This window comes from Eschrichtius robustus, chromosome 2 (genome assembly GCF_028021215.1).
Source record: "Eschrichtius robustus isolate mEscRob2 chromosome 2, mEscRob2.pri, whole genome shotgun sequence".
In the NCBI taxonomy this organism is placed as follows: domain Eukaryota; kingdom Metazoa; phylum Chordata; class Mammalia; order Artiodactyla; family Eschrichtiidae; genus Eschrichtius; species Eschrichtius robustus.
The window spans coordinates 137,766,500-137,783,544 of record NC_090825.1 but is presented as its reverse complement, the minus strand read 5'-3'; the positions used below and the strand labels follow the sequence as shown (position 1 = coordinate 137,783,544).

General features: G+C 37.0%; 1 protein-coding gene across 1 annotated transcript in view; it reads right to left on the bottom strand.

Moving 5' to 3' along the window:
• GABRA1 (gamma-aminobutyric acid type A receptor subunit alpha1) overlaps window positions 1-17,045 on the bottom strand; it is a 53,974-nt gene that overhangs the window by 14,647 nt on the left and 22,282 nt on the right. The window contains exons 4-6 of the mRNA XM_068534585.1: window positions 15,852-16,072; window positions 12,737-12,819; window positions 5,773-5,916 (exon numbers count right to left, since the gene is read on the bottom strand). Of these exons, the coding sequence (XP_068390686.1) occupies window positions 5,773-5,916; window positions 12,737-12,819; window positions 15,852-16,072 (448 nt within the window). The remainder of the gene's footprint in view (window positions 1-5,772; window positions 5,917-12,736; window positions 12,820-15,851; window positions 16,073-17,045) is intronic.

Below are 17,045 nucleotides of genomic sequence, written 5' to 3'. Positions count from 1 at the left end.
TCAGATATATTCCTATATCACTGAGAATTTCAATTTTCTGAACTCTACCAGACTCAAGGACACCTCTAGCCGTTCTCAAAATAATATCTGCTAGCAGCTGCCGGCTGCAACCTTATGGTCTCAAGTTCTCCCCGTGTAACTATGCATCCATTTCGGACCCCAACCAACCCTTGCTTAATAAACATCCTTACTTCTTGCCAGCTACATCTATAATTTCTGACAAACAACTTATGTAATTTTGCAGTTTTTGCCTTTATAAGCCTCCCCCATTTTTGTAGTCTGGCAGAGCACAATTTGAGCACTTCTTGAATCTGTGTCTCCCAGGCTATAGTCCACAGTTTGGCTCAAATAAAACTTTTATGTATTCTTATTATATATTATTTATTGATTATTTCCATCAATAACATTTAAATAAGGAAAGCAAAAGGTGGCAAAATCAGAATCACATTTTAATCGTTTAAAAATGAAAGAAAAACACAACAAAGAAGTCATGTAAATTGGATTGAAAGAGTATCTCTAGACATCAAGTGCTTATGCACTAAGCATGTCAAATTATTTCCCTCTGATTTAACAGTCTAGAAGAATTGTAATTCAAATATCCTTGCACATCATGTAACCCTGAGGGAAGCTTGTAAATTAGATGTGACAATATTTCTTATACATCACAATACAAAATTAAAGAGAGAGAAGAAAAGAAGTAGGAATATAATTTTGTAAAGCAGCATTGAGGGTTTCTTTAGATCTGGCTTCCATCCTTTACTTTCTTAAATGTTGGTTACTTAGAGTAAATTCCTTGCTTAACTTTATCTGACTTCAGTTTTCTCATTTATTCAGTAAAAAGGATAGTGTGCTACTTAACTGTTTCCTGGGATGCTGTGAGGATAGTACGAAATAACAGATATGAAAGTTCTTCTAAAAAAGTCTGAGTCACATACAGATTTACAGTGTAAAAGTAGAAAGGATAGAAATGTATTCTCTAGCTCCATTCATTTCTTTAACAAAATTGTAGTGGATACTGATTCCATGTAAAGCTATCACTTTCCTTTCAAGTATTCTAAACTTTGTGTTTTCTAAGATGCTACCTTTTTCAAAGGAATGAGGAATAAAAAATGTCATTGAGGGAGGGGCTGGTATTTTAATATCTGCTTCAGAGAATACTGAAATAGAAATAAGGAAACAATGGTTATAGTTCTAGGCCACTTAACCCCTCTGGACCTATCTCCTCATCTGAAATATGATTAGGTTGACCAGATGACTATGTAAATCTCCCTCTCCACCTTCCACCCTACAAACCTGTTTTCACATCTTATGGTTATATTATTTCTCTGGAGATCATGTATTAGGCTGCAAAAATAGAAGTCCTGAGGCTCCTTTGGTGAATGTCGATCACCACTGTTGCTCCCTGGTCAGTGAAAACAGTTGCTTTCCTCATTCATTTCAACCCTGCAGAGTCATCCTTAACTCATCCAGAGAAGACTGTTTCTAGGAAAGAGGATCTTATAATTTTCCCTGGTCATCCATTCTAAGAATAAACAATAGTCATTCACAAAGAGACATTCTTATTAGACAAAACTCACCTACGTTTCCTTTGATCACACCTGTCTATTGACTTGGGTAAATATGACGACTTTCCAGTCATCATTGTTGTGTTTTAAAAAAGCATTTTATATTACATTCTTCTTATTTTATAGCCATGATATAATTCTTATACCTAATGCCAAATTTAACAACTTTGCATCTCTGTATAAGTCACATTGTCATGGCCCTTAATTGCAATTATAATTTTTGTGTGGGCTTTCCTTAAAGAATTCCTTAGGAAGCATAATGTGGTATATTAGAATGAGTCAGGGGGCCATGGCTGCGGTCTAGTTTCAAACCGCCCTCCCTCATACTTCAAGAAGAAATGACTTCTTCTTAGGTGTCATCATGTAGCTTTCTTGTACTAACTTCATCATTATTATTAATAGTAATATCTAATATTTATTATATAATTTTTACATGTCAGATACTCTGGTAAGCAGTTTACATGCATTTTTCTCATTTCAATTTCACAGTAACTCATGAAGTAGATCCTCTGATCATCTCCAAGTAGTACAAGAGAAAGGATGAATAGATAAAGGTCACACAGTTAATAAGTGGTAAAACCAGCATTCAAAACCTCACAGTATATCTCCAGGATCCACCCCTTAAGCTTTGTGCTATACCACATTGTTGCATTTTCACATGTCTATCTTGCCTATTACTAGTGTGTCATATGGTTGAGAGCACACACTCTATAGCTAGACTTCCCAAGTTCAAATCCCAGCTCTGCCACTGCCTAGCTGTGTGACCTTGGAAAAATTATTAAACCTCTCTAGGCCTCAATTACGTCCCACCTGTAAAATGGAGATAATGATAATACCTACAACCTCGGACTGTTGTAAGGATTAGAACAACGCAATGCATATTAGCTACTTATATCACTCAACCATGAGCTTCTTGAGTTCAGGAACTATGGGTCCTTCATCTCTCTTCTCCAGGCCCAATCACAGTGTCAAACAGAGTAAATGAGCAAATGGTTGAAGGAATAAGTGAATAAATGAATGGATAACAGAGAGTTGCATCGGATGTGAAAGCTGACTAGACTCATCCTTCTGTGTCCTTGTAACAAGTTTGCTCTGCCAGGTGAATAAGTCCACTTCAAACTAAGTCTCCAACTCATTTTTCCCCCCAAACTGATGGCAGATTCCAATGAAGGGACTGTCCCTCTAATATGTTTGCACTGAGAAAAATCCAGGTATTGGATTGAGCCTCGTATCTTCCCTCCTATGGCACTGAAGTGATCTAGAGGTATTTGACCTGAAAGAGGTCACTGGTAGTGTGTGTGAGTGAGTATCCACACATGTGCTGGTTACATGCAAGTGAGGAAACACCTTCTAACCTTCTAGAAGGTGATCTGAATTGCTTCTCTCCCACAGAGAATTTTAAGGTAGGAGAAGATGCTTTTTATCTAATCATTCTCAATGTGTGTGTACTTTTCTGCCACCATTCCTAGTCTTCTGGCAGAAACAGGGAGATAATAGCACTCAATGTCATTTATCTTAATGTTTTCAAGGCTCTATAGGAGATGTGAAATATGGGATTGAAGACCTTACAAAAGATCTTTGTTTCTTCTCATAGAAATATATCAAGGTGGATTTTTGATGAGCTAAAGGAGACCCAGAGGAAGGGTAGTTCAGGGTTTTAGTGTGGAGGGGAAAACATACATCAAACTGAGCTCCCACATTTGAGAATTTGCTCTTTATTCTCCTCCCCCCTCCCCCCATATCCATTATTGGAATGACAAGGAAAAGATCTTATTTTGTACAGATAAACTTGCAGCTCTAACATGAAATGATGACTTTTAATAAACCCAACTTATGAGGTCCAGCCAGCTTGGTGGTGGTGGGTTGGACCACTCTTTCTCACCTATTGCCCTTTTGGGACTGTATATCTTTTCTGAGTAACAAGAATGTAGGTAGGCTGATTTAGGAAACCAAAAGTGAAAAAGGTCTCCAAGTTCATCAAACTAAGCCACTCATTTTGCAGACATGGGAACTAGAATATAAAGAGGGATACAGTGACACACCAAGGTCACTAGCATTAGAATAGAATGGAAGCACTCCTTCCTCCCAGCAACCATCGTATATATTTGTCCTATTGCATGCATGCTATTGCACTTGAAATACTATTTCCCTGACATCCTCCAACCTCCATTCTAATGATAGTAGGGAGAGAATTTCTTGAGGGAAAGTTCTTTGTCTATTATTCTGAATGTCCTGGGCCTAGAATAGTGATTGCTTGGATCCCAATAAGTACAGATTGACAAAATGAAAGTCAACCCCTGCAGCAATCCTTCCTTGATTACCCAGGCTGGATTCATTTATTTTTTATTCATTAATTCAAAATATTTATTTAGTGCCTCCTGTTTCATCTACTGTAGTAAATCATAGGGATACGGAAGACAGACACGTACTTGCCCTCCCAAAAATGTTAATCACAACACTTACCACCCATTTTGATAACTATAGTTTGTGTTTGTCTTCCTTTAGACTTCAGATTTCATGAGAGCAAGATACGTGTCTTGTCTATCATTGACTGTAGTGCCTACCACAATATCCAGTTTATGATAGCATTCAAGTTTTAAAAAGTAAGCACTGCTCATTTTAGTATCTTTTCCAACATAACTTGGTGAAGAAGAAAAATTTTCGGTATTTTCCACGCTCTGGGATGTTTTCAGGACAATAACAACAGCTACTGCACACCATTTTGAGCATCTGCTGTATAACACTCTGCTTTGTGTTTTATACTATCTCATCTTTAATGCAAAATTACAGACTCGCCATTCTTAGAAGAGAACAGAGTTTCTAATTGGATAAGTGACCTTCCCAAAGTCACCAGGCTTCTAAGTGGCAGGACGAGGACTTGAGCCCACATCTTTCTCACTGCAAAGCCTAAGACATTCCCACTACGCCATGTGCATTTCTAAGGTAGGCAAAGCTGAGAGAAAATCTTCTCCATTTTTCAAAACAAGAAACATAAATATTTCAACTTCTATAGTAGCCATGGATGCTATAAAGTAAGCAAAAGACAGATCCTGTTAAGCAGCGATTATCCAATAATCAGAGTAAGATATATTGACCTATTACTTGAATTTAGAATGGTCAGATTATAATGATCGTGGTACTAATATAAAGTCTGAAATGTAAGGAAGGAATTTTCCTGAGAAAAAGAGCAGTTCTGCCTTTACATATCACTTAATTGTCTTTTTTTTAGGAATTACAAATCAAAGTGAATGAACTAATTTCAAATTTTAAATACAGTCATAAAATTGTTGATCCTTGCTAAGCTTTCAGTAATTGAACATAATTAAAAATATTGGGATTAAGGGAGTACATTTTCCTAATTGTTAGAATCCAAATTTTATTTATAATTATCTGACCCTATGATCACATATCCCTTAGTCACAAAAGGGATACCTGCATAACTTAACTCATCTTATTTCTTGAAACAACTTCAAAAGTTTAAAATTTTAGATCCAGCTGCTTGATAGTATCTGATCTAATTCTGAGTATTTCATTGGTAAAACAGTTACAGTACCAAGAAGGATGGTGGTCCATCTACTTTTAATTCCAGTATGGAGTGATCAGTGTAGATTTTAGCTGTGGAAGATCCCTGGCTAGAGTTACAAATGGATTTGTGGGGAAAAAAAGGCTTTTTGGTATCCTATGTGTAATGATTGCCGCTAGAAATTTACCAAGATTTATTGAATCATGACAATAAATGGGGCCTAGATGATATTAATAGCTAACATTTATTAAGAGTTTTCTATGTGCCAGGAAGTGTGATGATTACTCTTCATGGATTTAGTTCATTCCTTCCAACAACGCTGTGAGGTGACCACAATTAACTGGCAAGCTGGAGGAATAAGGATTTAACCCATATATTCTTCTCCAGAAGTTCACATGTCTAAATACAATGCTACCCTGATCACATGGAACTACTTCTTCATTTTGTAAACAAACAAACAACAACAACAACAAAACCCCCCAGAGACCAAAAGGCATTAAATGTCAAATTCAAGGTCATGGGTCTATAGAGTTTACACTAGCTCCCAGTCCAACTGTTTCCCAGTTTAGTGCAATTTTCACTCTCTCTACTTGTGTCATTGAAGGACTAAACTGAATTTGCACATTCTTACAAAAACTTCTTCTGGTCCTTCTCCCCTATCTAAAGTAACTAAATGGCACTTACCTGTGCTAGACTGAACAATCCCAGAGTCTACTGTTTGTCCAAGAAGATCGTACTGGTTTAGGCGTGACCCATCTTCTGCTACAACCACTGAGCGTGCCGGCTCTCTGGTCCACTCATAAACAACTTCCGCTCTCGTGTAAGCATCTAAAAGGAAAGAATGGAAGATGGTCCATGTGTTTTGCCACTTTGCTTCTCCTCGTTAGTTGGTGTGTTCTATCAGTTTCATATTTTCTAACACATGGTTCCAGAGGTCAGCCTAGGAAAGGAGAGCCCATATCCCTTAGTTTAGGAAAACTGAGACACATTTTCCTGATTCATTCAGTTACCTGTTCACTCATAACAAATGGTATTTAAGCATCTACAAAGGACTAAGTACTTTGCTGAGGATACAGCAGTGAACATAAGAAACACCTGATCTTGTGGAACATGCATTGCAGTAGTGGGGACAAAAGCAGAGAAGCTAATGAATACATAATTCAAGTAGTGTTAAATGCAGTAAAGCCATATACAACAGATATGAGAATAGAGAATGAAGGGGATGGGGCCTATTCTAGGTAAGGGACTCAAAGAGGTTCACTGAGGAAATGATATTTATACAAATACATGACAGAAATGTGAGAGGGAGCCATGTAAGTCTTGGGGAAGAGTACGCTGGATAGATGAGCTAACAAGTTTCTTCCTCCAGGGCAGGTAAAAGCTTGACATATTTAACGAAGAACAAGAAGACCAATGTGGCCAGAATGAAGAGTTGAAATGAGGTTAGAGGCAGTAGCCTGGGTCCAGATTATATCAGGCCAGGGGAAGGTCATGATAAATGTGATAACACTGGAAATTTTACTAAGCATCCTTTTTTTTTTTAACATCTTTATTGGAATATAATTGCTTTACAATGGTGTGTTAGTTTCTGCTTTATAACAAAGTGAATCAGCTATACATATACATATATCCCCATATCTCCTCCCTCTTGCGTTTCCCTCCCACCCTCCCTATCCCACCGCTGTAGGTGGACGAGCTGATCTCCCTGTGCTATGTGGCTGCTTCCCACTAGCTCTCGATTTTACATTTGGTACTGTATATATGTCCATGCCACTCTCTCGCTTCGTCCCAGCTTACCCTTCCCCCTCCCCATGTCCTCAAGTCCATTCTCTACATCTGCGTCTTTATTCCTGTCCTGCCCCTAGGTTCTTCAGAACCATTTTTTTTTTTTTTGATTCCATATATATGTGTTAGCATACGGTATTTGTTGGTTTCTCTTTCTGACTTCACTCTGTATGACAGACTCTAGGTCCATCCACCTCACTACAAATAACTCAATTTCATTTCTTTTTATGACTGAGTAATATTCCATTGTATATATGTGCCACATCTTCTTTATCCATTCATCTGTCGATGGATACTTAGGTTGCTTTGATGTCCTGGCTACTGTAAATAGTGTTGCAAAGAACACTGTGGTACATGACTCTTTTTGAATTATGGTTTTCTCAGGGTATATGCCCAGGAGTGGGATTGCTGGGTCATATGGTAGTTCTATTTTTAGTTTTTTAAGGAACTTCCATACTGTTCTCCATAGTGGCTGTATCAATTTACATTCCCACCAACAGTGCAAGAGGGTTCCCTTTTCTCCACACCCTCTCCAGCATTTATTGTTTGTAGATTTTTAGTTGATGGCCATTCTGACTGTTGTGAGGTGATACCTCCATTTTTAAAGAAAGTGTGATTTTACTTTCTTTTTAATTAATTATCCTTCTCATAGATATTTGCTATCATGATGATGAGGAAGAGGAGGAGGAGGAGTACCATATAGCTCTTTCCACTTCTCAATCATTCTTATTTGTCATGTAACACTTTAACCTAGTCATCCTCCTATAGGAGAGGTTAGGTCATAATCCTGATCTTTAATTCAGGAAGGTTAGAAGAGGAGATGTACAGAGTGAGAGAGACAGAGAAGGAGAAAGAGAAGGAATTCCATAGCTTTTCTGATCTCTAGTCACAGAACACCCACGTCATTTAGGTTGTAATGATGGTACCTATTCTCCTCTGTTTAGATGTAGAGAGAGAAACATGGAAGGGATGTCGCATTAGCAAAAACAGTTTCCAGGGCTTCTGAGTGGGAGATATGATAGCAAAAGTTAGCCCTATGGTGAAAGCTTTACCCCTTGGCCAACTTCTCCATTAGGGACAGTAGGCTCCGTACCTGGGGCCTACAATGCTTTTAGGAGGCACAGACATGTTTCACTTTCTTTTAAAATCAGAAGGAAAAATGAATATAATCCAACTTTTTATTAACATCATCATAAAATATAAAAATTTAAAAGAGGAAATAAAAATTAAAATACATTTTTAATATATATGTTTGGAGGAACGGCCCTCAAAGGCAAACATGCCTGTGGCTCAGAAGTCATAATGAGTCCGTGCTCAACACAACCCTCACCCCATGGTAACCTGGCTTGGGTGCTTTGTCCAAATCTGTATTTGTCCAAGCTACAATACTATGAGATGTAAAATAATGGTGGCCTTTTCACACAAACATCAGGCTGCCTAAAACCAGATGTGAGCCCGTGCCCCTCATTCTCTGAACCACATTCTCTTTAGAGTGACCACTTGTTTCTGGGTGATTGATGCAGAAAAATGTAGCTAGTATTCCCCAGATTTTATGTGGGTATCCTGTCTGCTCCAGCATCATTCCTGAACCAACTTACAGTCAGATAGCTTTTTCAACAAATTTTTTCAGAAGTTTGAGAGAATATACTAGGAATTAATTTAGTGGTTATGGCTTCTTTCAGAAACATGTAAGAGTGACAGTGGATAATTTTAGAGTTTATCGTCATTGCCTTTTTTATTTTATTAATTGTGGTGGTCCTCAATGAAATTTTTTTAACTGCAGTAATCTTTTATTAATTTATTTTCAGCTTTATTGAGGTATAATTAACAAAACTGTAAGATATTTAAAGTGTACAACGTGAGGATTTATTATACATATACATTGTGAAAGGATTTCTCCCATTGACTTAACACAACTCATTGACTTAAAAAAAAACAAACAAAAAAAATTAAGCATTTCAGAATTGTATATAGTGGCATGACTGCATTTGTTAGGAGGGTCTAAAACTTTATTTATTAAAAAAGAAAATCCCTTTGGAGAGGCCAGAGCACACATTTGAAAAGAACCATATCACTTAAAATTTGTAGGTACCTATATTCAGTAAAATGTTTTTCTGGTCATGATAAACCCTTGTTTGTCAAGTGGAAGGGTCTTACCAAAGAGGACATACTGGGTTTATGGTGACCTGGAATCACTGAATGTTAATGTGGAAGAACTTTTAGAGTCACATAGTTTATTTCATTTTACAAGTGGCAAGCTGGGGCACAGGTACATTAAATGACTTGTTTAAGGGTGCATAGTTACTTAGTGGGAAAACCAAGATAAGAACATAGAATGCCATTCATTCTATTCCACTGCTGTTAGTAAGAATTTTCTAGGCAAAGACTCTCTAATATATGCTCAAAAGCCAAGCAAAGATAACTGGTGGTCATGTAACTATTGATGAAACCAATTCTAGATCTTGTGTCATTTCATAACAAATTAGAATTCTTGCCACTTTATCACACTGTCATTAGCAACAGTGCCTGGACCCTATCTTTTATACCTTGTCATTTGTTGCCAATGGGCTGCTAATTTACTTGTAGAGGGAAAAGAAAAATGTGTTACCATCGATTTCTCATTTAATATAATTCAGTGTCTCATTTCTTGCAATTTCTTAGAAACTCCATTGTGTATGAAATCTACTATAAATATGCTATTGTTGTGAAGGTAGAGATTACTCATTGTTTACATCTCTATTTATCCCTTTTTCCTTGTTTATAAGACACTGCTTGATAATCAGTCAGGAAATGATCATTTATTAAATCCTGACTACATCTAGCACTTGCCTAGATCTTATCGTCAGAATATAATCTGAATCTCTTCTTCTAGAATCAAAGCCTTATTTTGTAAATTCCTCAGAAAGCAGTTAAAAGATGTCAGCTGCCTTATGCATACTGTGTTTGAGTTATCTGGCCTTATACAGAGGGTGTTATCCCTAACAAGCAGAAAGTATAACACAGCACTGACAATCAGAATCTAATGGCGAGTGGTAGGGAAAACATCTGCTTTTCCAGGTTTGGTTCTTATCAACATATGGATGAAGTTGCTTCCGTACCTCATAAACATTTATTACACAGTGCTTTACTAAATTATTGCAAAATCATCATGCTTATGTTTTCCTTATTCTCTCTGATACTTTGGCAAGGTGTTTGCTTTAAAAGTTGGGTCAAAGCATTTTTATCTCACTTTTGCCTCAGTTTCTTTATCTCTGAAATACACTAGTTAGGCCACGTTTGAGAAATGACTGTACAATAAATGGACCACTGCTGCGTCTTCCCATGCCACTGGCAGGCAACAGTAATTCGCCATGGTGTTCCCTTCCACTGAGCATGTGCCTTCTGAGCCTGTCCTTCAATATTAAGTCTTTGATGTTGAGGTTTCATTCCCCACAGTCCTTAAACCCTCTTTTCTGAGGCCATCATTTCTGAGGCTTAAACACTGAAGGGGCATTTAAAACCTGATTATTATCATCTTTATCCATTCAATAAATATTTATTGAGTGCCTACATTGTATTAGGCTCTGTGCTAGGAAATGTAGAACAAAATAGATTCTGCTGTCATGGAGTTTACAGTCTCCAGACAATAACAATGTTAACAAAACTAATAATTATTTCTGTGATAAATAGTATAAAATAAATGTGTATTGTGATCAAGAAGACTGATGGGAGCACCTACAATTTTGATAAGGGCTTCAAGGAAGGCCCTCGGAACCGATATTTATGCTGAGATGTAGGGGATAAATAAAACCAGCCACGGGGAATTCCCTGGCGGTCCAGTGGTTAGGACTCGGCACTTTCAGTGCCGAGGGCCAGGGTTCGATCCCTGGTTGGGTAACTAAGATCCCACAAGCTGCGAGGCATGGCCAAAAAAATAAATAAATAAAAATCCTATATTTAAAAAATAAAACCAGCTCTGCTAAGAACCAAGGGGAGAGTAACCCAGGCAGAGAAAAGAGCATGTGCAAAGGCTCTGAGGTGGAAAACAGCTTACATGTTTTTCTTTAAATTTCAGTTTTCTTATATGAGACATTATTTGTTTTCTCCTCACTGTCCATTTTCTTCAGGATGACAATGTGCCTAGTTAAAAATATTTTTCCCCAGCCTCCTTTGCAGTTAGCATTGGTCATGTGACACAGCTTTAATTAATAAGATGTGAGAAGATACCTGTTAGGATTTTAGGGAAAGATTTTACTTTTTTGACACAGGCACTACTCTTTTCTTCTTTTCCCACTATTCCTCTTCATCTTGAAAGCAGAGGCAATGGCTGGAGTTGCAACAAACATTCTGTCATCAGGAAGAACTTCTAAGGACATCTTAAGATAGCATCCTTGTTAAGATGCTGAACTAACCAGCAATTAACCGTCACTTACCTTCATATATCTTATATAAAAATATAAACTCCTCTTTTTTAAGCTATACTCACTGCTTAAAAGTGAGTGAGCTAACTAATATACTAAACATAAAATTAATTGTCTAAAACAAGATATTTTTGAAGCCAAAAGGAGGCACTTTTAGTTATACCAAGATTTTAGGCATGAATCAGTACTGTTTCAGGCAAACTATGATGTATGATATCCCTAACTATAAGATTATTTTGTGGATTAGATGAGCTGATGCATATACAAATATTTAGTACACTGCCTGGCATACAAGTAACACATAATACATAATATTATTGTTAAAAATGGAACTGGTAATCAGAAAAAAAATAATAGTTCATGGTATAGAACATACATTAAATTGGGGAAAAAAAATGGAGAGGAGGGAGTTATCATCAAAGGCCTGTTTAGCTGACATTTTTAAAAGTAGTTTACCCTTGGGTTTCAGTATAGAATGAGATTTATAAATAGAGAAAGTTGTCTTTCCATGACTAGCGCTGCTAGGGACCCGAAGGCCCTTTGCTATTTTCTTTGCTTGCTGTCTTCCTACACTACCACTATTTTTCTTCTGTGAATCATACCTTCACCAAAATAGTTGCTCAGATTGCGTGTCTAGTGAGAACAGAAAGCTGGTTAGGTTAGTCCAGAGGTTGACTCAGTCCTTATACGTAACTCCCCTGCAGGAAACCAGGAATACATTATTCCTTCTCACTTTATGCATGCACAGTAATCAAAAGCAGAAAAGTAGAGGAAGACAAGAGAACCTAACTCTGCTGACCACTGTTCTCTGGGCTCCTCTAACGTGTGTGCCTGCATATTTTCAAGTAGCAGAAACCCTGGAAGTTATCATAAAGGTGATTTCTAAGATAGCTTCAAAAGCATTAATATATACATGAACTTCATGAGATACTCAAATATATCTAGAACTGTTTTAAGACAATAATTACAGTAAATTCTTTTCTAGCATCATCTTTGGGTGTAGGCTTCATTATTAAGAAAACCTAATTATTGTCCTTTGCCACCTACCAATATTTCCATTTGATCAACAAGTCAAATTATTCTTAAGAACAAACAAATGTCAGTAATGATATAAAATAAACACAGTGATCTCCATTTATTGGAAAGAAGATATTATCTATGAGGTATAAGCATTCATACTCCATTTGGTTTTTTATGAATACTACTTGAACAAAATTAGAATTTTTCCACTAAATAGTTAAATCCATTCTTTCTAGTTAAACAGATAGGGAATAACCCCTTCCTAAAAAAAATATTAAAAAGTGAAGTAAAAGATTATTACTTATAGAAAGCACTTGCAGTAAATCACTGTTTAAACTTTCTTGATGTTCTTTATCTGTCTCTTGAACATTCATAACTAACTGGAGGTTTCTTGCTTAAAGACATGCCTCTCATAAAAATAAAAATAAAATAAATTTACTCACAGCTCCCAAATTTTAGTGGGCAGGCATGGGCATCCATAGGGAAATCCTCCAAATGCATTGGACATTCAGCTCTCACCGTCAGCCTTATCGATTAAGGGAAATATGGGATACAGACAAAAGTCCTATAGATTAGATACTTTCTGATAAATACAAGTGGGATGTTATTAACTATAGCAAATATATTAAGAAAGCAGGAGAGACAAACACAAATGGCAATGCTATACCGAGCTGTTAATAATCAAACGATCTAAAAAGAATTATTGGACTTCCCTGGTGGTGCAGTGGTTAAGAATCCACCTGCCAATGCAGGGGATATGGGTTCGAGCCCTGGTCCGGGAAGATTCCACATGCCGCGGAGCAACTAAGCCCGTGCACCACAACTACTGAGCCTGCGCTCTAGAGCCCACGAGCCACACCTACGGAGCCCATGAGCCACAACTACTGAAGCCCGCGCACCTAGAGCCCATGCTCTGCAACAAAGACAAGCCACCACAATGAGAAGCCTCAGCACCACAACGAAGAGTAGACCCCGCTCACCGCGACAAGAGAAAGCCCGTGCGCAGCAACGAAGACCCAATGCAGCCAAAAATAAATAAATAAATTTTTAAAAATAAAATAAAAAATAAAAAGAATTATTTACAACAATGACTGGATTCTATCCATTTTTTGGTCTGTTTTGAGAAAATAGGTGACACCTGATTTCGTATGATGGGCAAGCATTGCCCAAGTTTTCCAAAATAGGCATCATCAACTAATCCACCTACCAGAGCAAATCCTTTGAGAATAAAATGGGATGTAAGCAAATAAATACTTGCAATAATACTAATTCACCCTTGGTTGAGAAGACATGGATAACAAGGAAGAGAGGCAAATTTCTCCATTCCTAAGTGCATCTCTCCCCACCTCCTTCCCTAATATAGCACCAAATGCATAAGACAGCAAAGGAATAGGTGAGGGAGGAACTGTCCTCAGGTTCTGTGAAGCTGACATTCGCTTAAAGTCTCCTTTATAAGTGATTTCACTATATTCCAACCATTTAGTTTTACCTACAAATCTACTGCCTAATTGAAGCCAGGGCTCTGCTGAGCTTCTTTTTAGTCCCTATGTTATGGGAATGGGAATGTGAATTCTATTTATGTTTTAAAAAGGGTAGTCAAGAAAGGAATTCACTGAAATATATTTGATCTCATTTGGTGGAACTATGGAGAATTTACACCCAAATTCCTCACATAATTTTCAGAAAATATATTTACCCATACTAGTAAGTAACTCTAATGTGGCAAGATGGCTTTATAACAAAATCATGAAGTGATTACAATATTAATTAAAGTAAATATGAAATGTGTAAATTAATGATTAAACTCATATACTTAAGTCAAACTATTCAGGGAAGTGGTAACACATTAGCAAAGGTGATGAGAAATGTAGGAGAAGGGGGATATAGGTTAGTTACTGATGAAGAATATTACATATATCAGGAACTATTAACTGATAAACTTTTCAGTATACACAAATCCCTCCTTAGATAATTACCAGCTGGCAGGGAAGGATACTAGATTTAGGCTCAAAAACAAGTGTAGGTTATTTTACAAGGGGAGAATATTTCACATTTCAAATATAAATAAATCCTGCTTAGATGATCTGGAACGTTCTCAACACATCTGTCCACTGATCCTCTGCTTTCTCTCTTTCCTGGATTTTTCATTCTTTCAGTCCTATTACACTTTTACTAGTTGAGTCCAACATCTATCTAAAGTGGCCCTTAAAGCAGTTTTTCTTTCATTTGGGTATAAAAAGCTAGGAATTCTGGCAGCTTTCTCCAAAGTCAAAATATCACTCTACTCCCACTCGAAACACAATCCACCAAGTCTGGGGGTTGCCTTCATTACCTTTTCATAACAAAGGAATAATTGGATGGTCTAAATTACCAAATGCTGGCCAGATCTACAAAAACAACATCCCAACAAGTCATCTGGATATGAAAAAACTGCTCTTCAGAATGAGTCCTACATAATTTTTTTTAATATTTATTTTATTTATTTATTTTATATTTTGGCCGTGTCAGGTCTTAGTTGTGGTACACAGGACCTTCGTTGCGGCACGTGGGATCTTTCGCTGCGGTCCGTGGGCTTCTCTCGTTGCGGCGTGCGGGCTCTGTAGTTTGCGACACACAGGCTCTCTAGCTGAGGTGCGTGAGCTCAGTAGTTGTGGCGCACGGGTTTAGTTGCCCCGCAGCATGTGGGATGTTAGTTCTCCGACCAGGGATCGAACCCATGTCCGCTGCATTGGAAGGCGGATTCTCTACCACTGGACCACCAGGGAAGTCCCAAGTCGTGGATAATTCTTAATTTCTCATAAATTAGGAATATTTTTAAACAACTTTTTTTCTAAAAATATTCAAACCTTTATTCAATTCATGTTTCTTTCATTCATCCATAAATGAATGATTGGTATCCAGATTCTGGGCTTACAGTAATCTCAAAATGGGGGAAATGTTTATGGAGCAAAAATATATATGTAGTCTTCAACTTAAGCAAAATTAAGAATATTTATATTCTCAGTCTAATTAACATCATTGTGAATTAATATACTTCCTCAAAATGTATACTTCCACATGAATATATGTTTAAAAATTTTGAACTTTTTCTATGTTCTGGTTTTTTTCTGCTTTTTACATAGAAACATTTTCAGATATATACCATGAGATAGCTTCTAGAAATTTAATCTAGACCTTACTGGAATGCAGGAATCCACGAGGTTAATAGTAGGGAGAAGTTCTTCTATTGAATTAGAACATATTGGAGATATATATATATATATATATATATATATATATATATATATATATATATATATATATATATATATATTTATATTGCATTACTTATACATTGTAAACATTTTTTTTCATTTTGTCTAATCATTTTACTTAACACTTTAATACTTGCATAATATTTCAGCCAGTTTAGTTTTCATAGTAGAGTAATTATTAAAGTTGAAAAACAGGGAAAACAGGAAACCAGATGCTCTACAATGGCCCATCAGCTTGATGATTGCCTACACATGGAAGAGAAGGTCTAGAAAAATTCACGAATGGAAGCACAGTCATCCTTACCTCATGGTGTACAACAAGGTCCCATCCTCCGTGATCCGTAGGAGCTTGTTGGGCATGGTCATGTTGTGTGCCACTGATTTCTTTCCATTGTGGAAAAAGGTATCCGGAGTCCAGATTTTACTTGCCATTAGGTTATTTAACCGGAGTACCGTCATGGGTCCTTTAAATTTTAACCTTTCATCCTTCCAGCTTTGACGGAAGAATACATCTATTGTATATTCCTAGGTAATTTTGGAAAATGGCAAAGAGTTCACGGTGCTGTATTTTGCAATGCAAATGGCTTACACAGACGATGCATAATTTTTGCAACTTTAGAAGCAAAATTTGACCTAGATGATGTTCCTAGAAGTAAACTTGTGGGGGCCTGTACATAATGGTATCAGGTGAATCGTTGGTTGACATAATCACTTTAAACATATCTAAATGCCTGAATTACTTTTTGGTGAGAAAACTTCTGCTGAGTATCTCCTCAGACATGTGAAAGGAAACTAGCACCCTATTCCCACCACCACCTCCACCACATCAGTACTCGAAGAGATAAAATATATTGCAAGTGAAAACAAAACTCATGTTACAGATTATTACATACAGGAAAATGTTTAAGTTAGGCAATTGTAGTTATAAAAATAAAGCATTTGTGGGGGCCCGCTCACGGTCTCTGAAAACCCCACACCCAGTCCCAAGACATCCATGGTGCTAATGTGGATGTGATAATCCCATCTTCTTTTTGGCTAAGTGAACATTTTTTTCCACAAATAATGTATATAGATTTTCAATTCTACACAGTGAAGAAGATTATGAAAATAAGAAATTGTTTCACTGGTAATTTGCATACTTTCCAAGAAAAAAAGAAAAGAATGCAGAATACGCGGGTGTGTGTGAGTGTGTGTTTGTGAGTATATACATATATATGTGTGTATGAGACACAGGAGAAATGTGTGAAGCTCATCATCATTCACAGCCAGGGAATCTATTTATTTGAATAAGCACAGCATTCCTCATGGCAAGACCCAGAGACAGACATCTGCTAATCTGAAAACAAGCAATGTGATTTACCAGCTCCTAAAATTGAAAGGGGTAATAATATCCATCTTCCTTGCAGGACTTGCTACACTGACACCAAAATTGGAAGTCAGTGGTTTGAAATAAAGATTACCACATTCTCCATTAATCTTAGAATGCTCCAAACTGGAA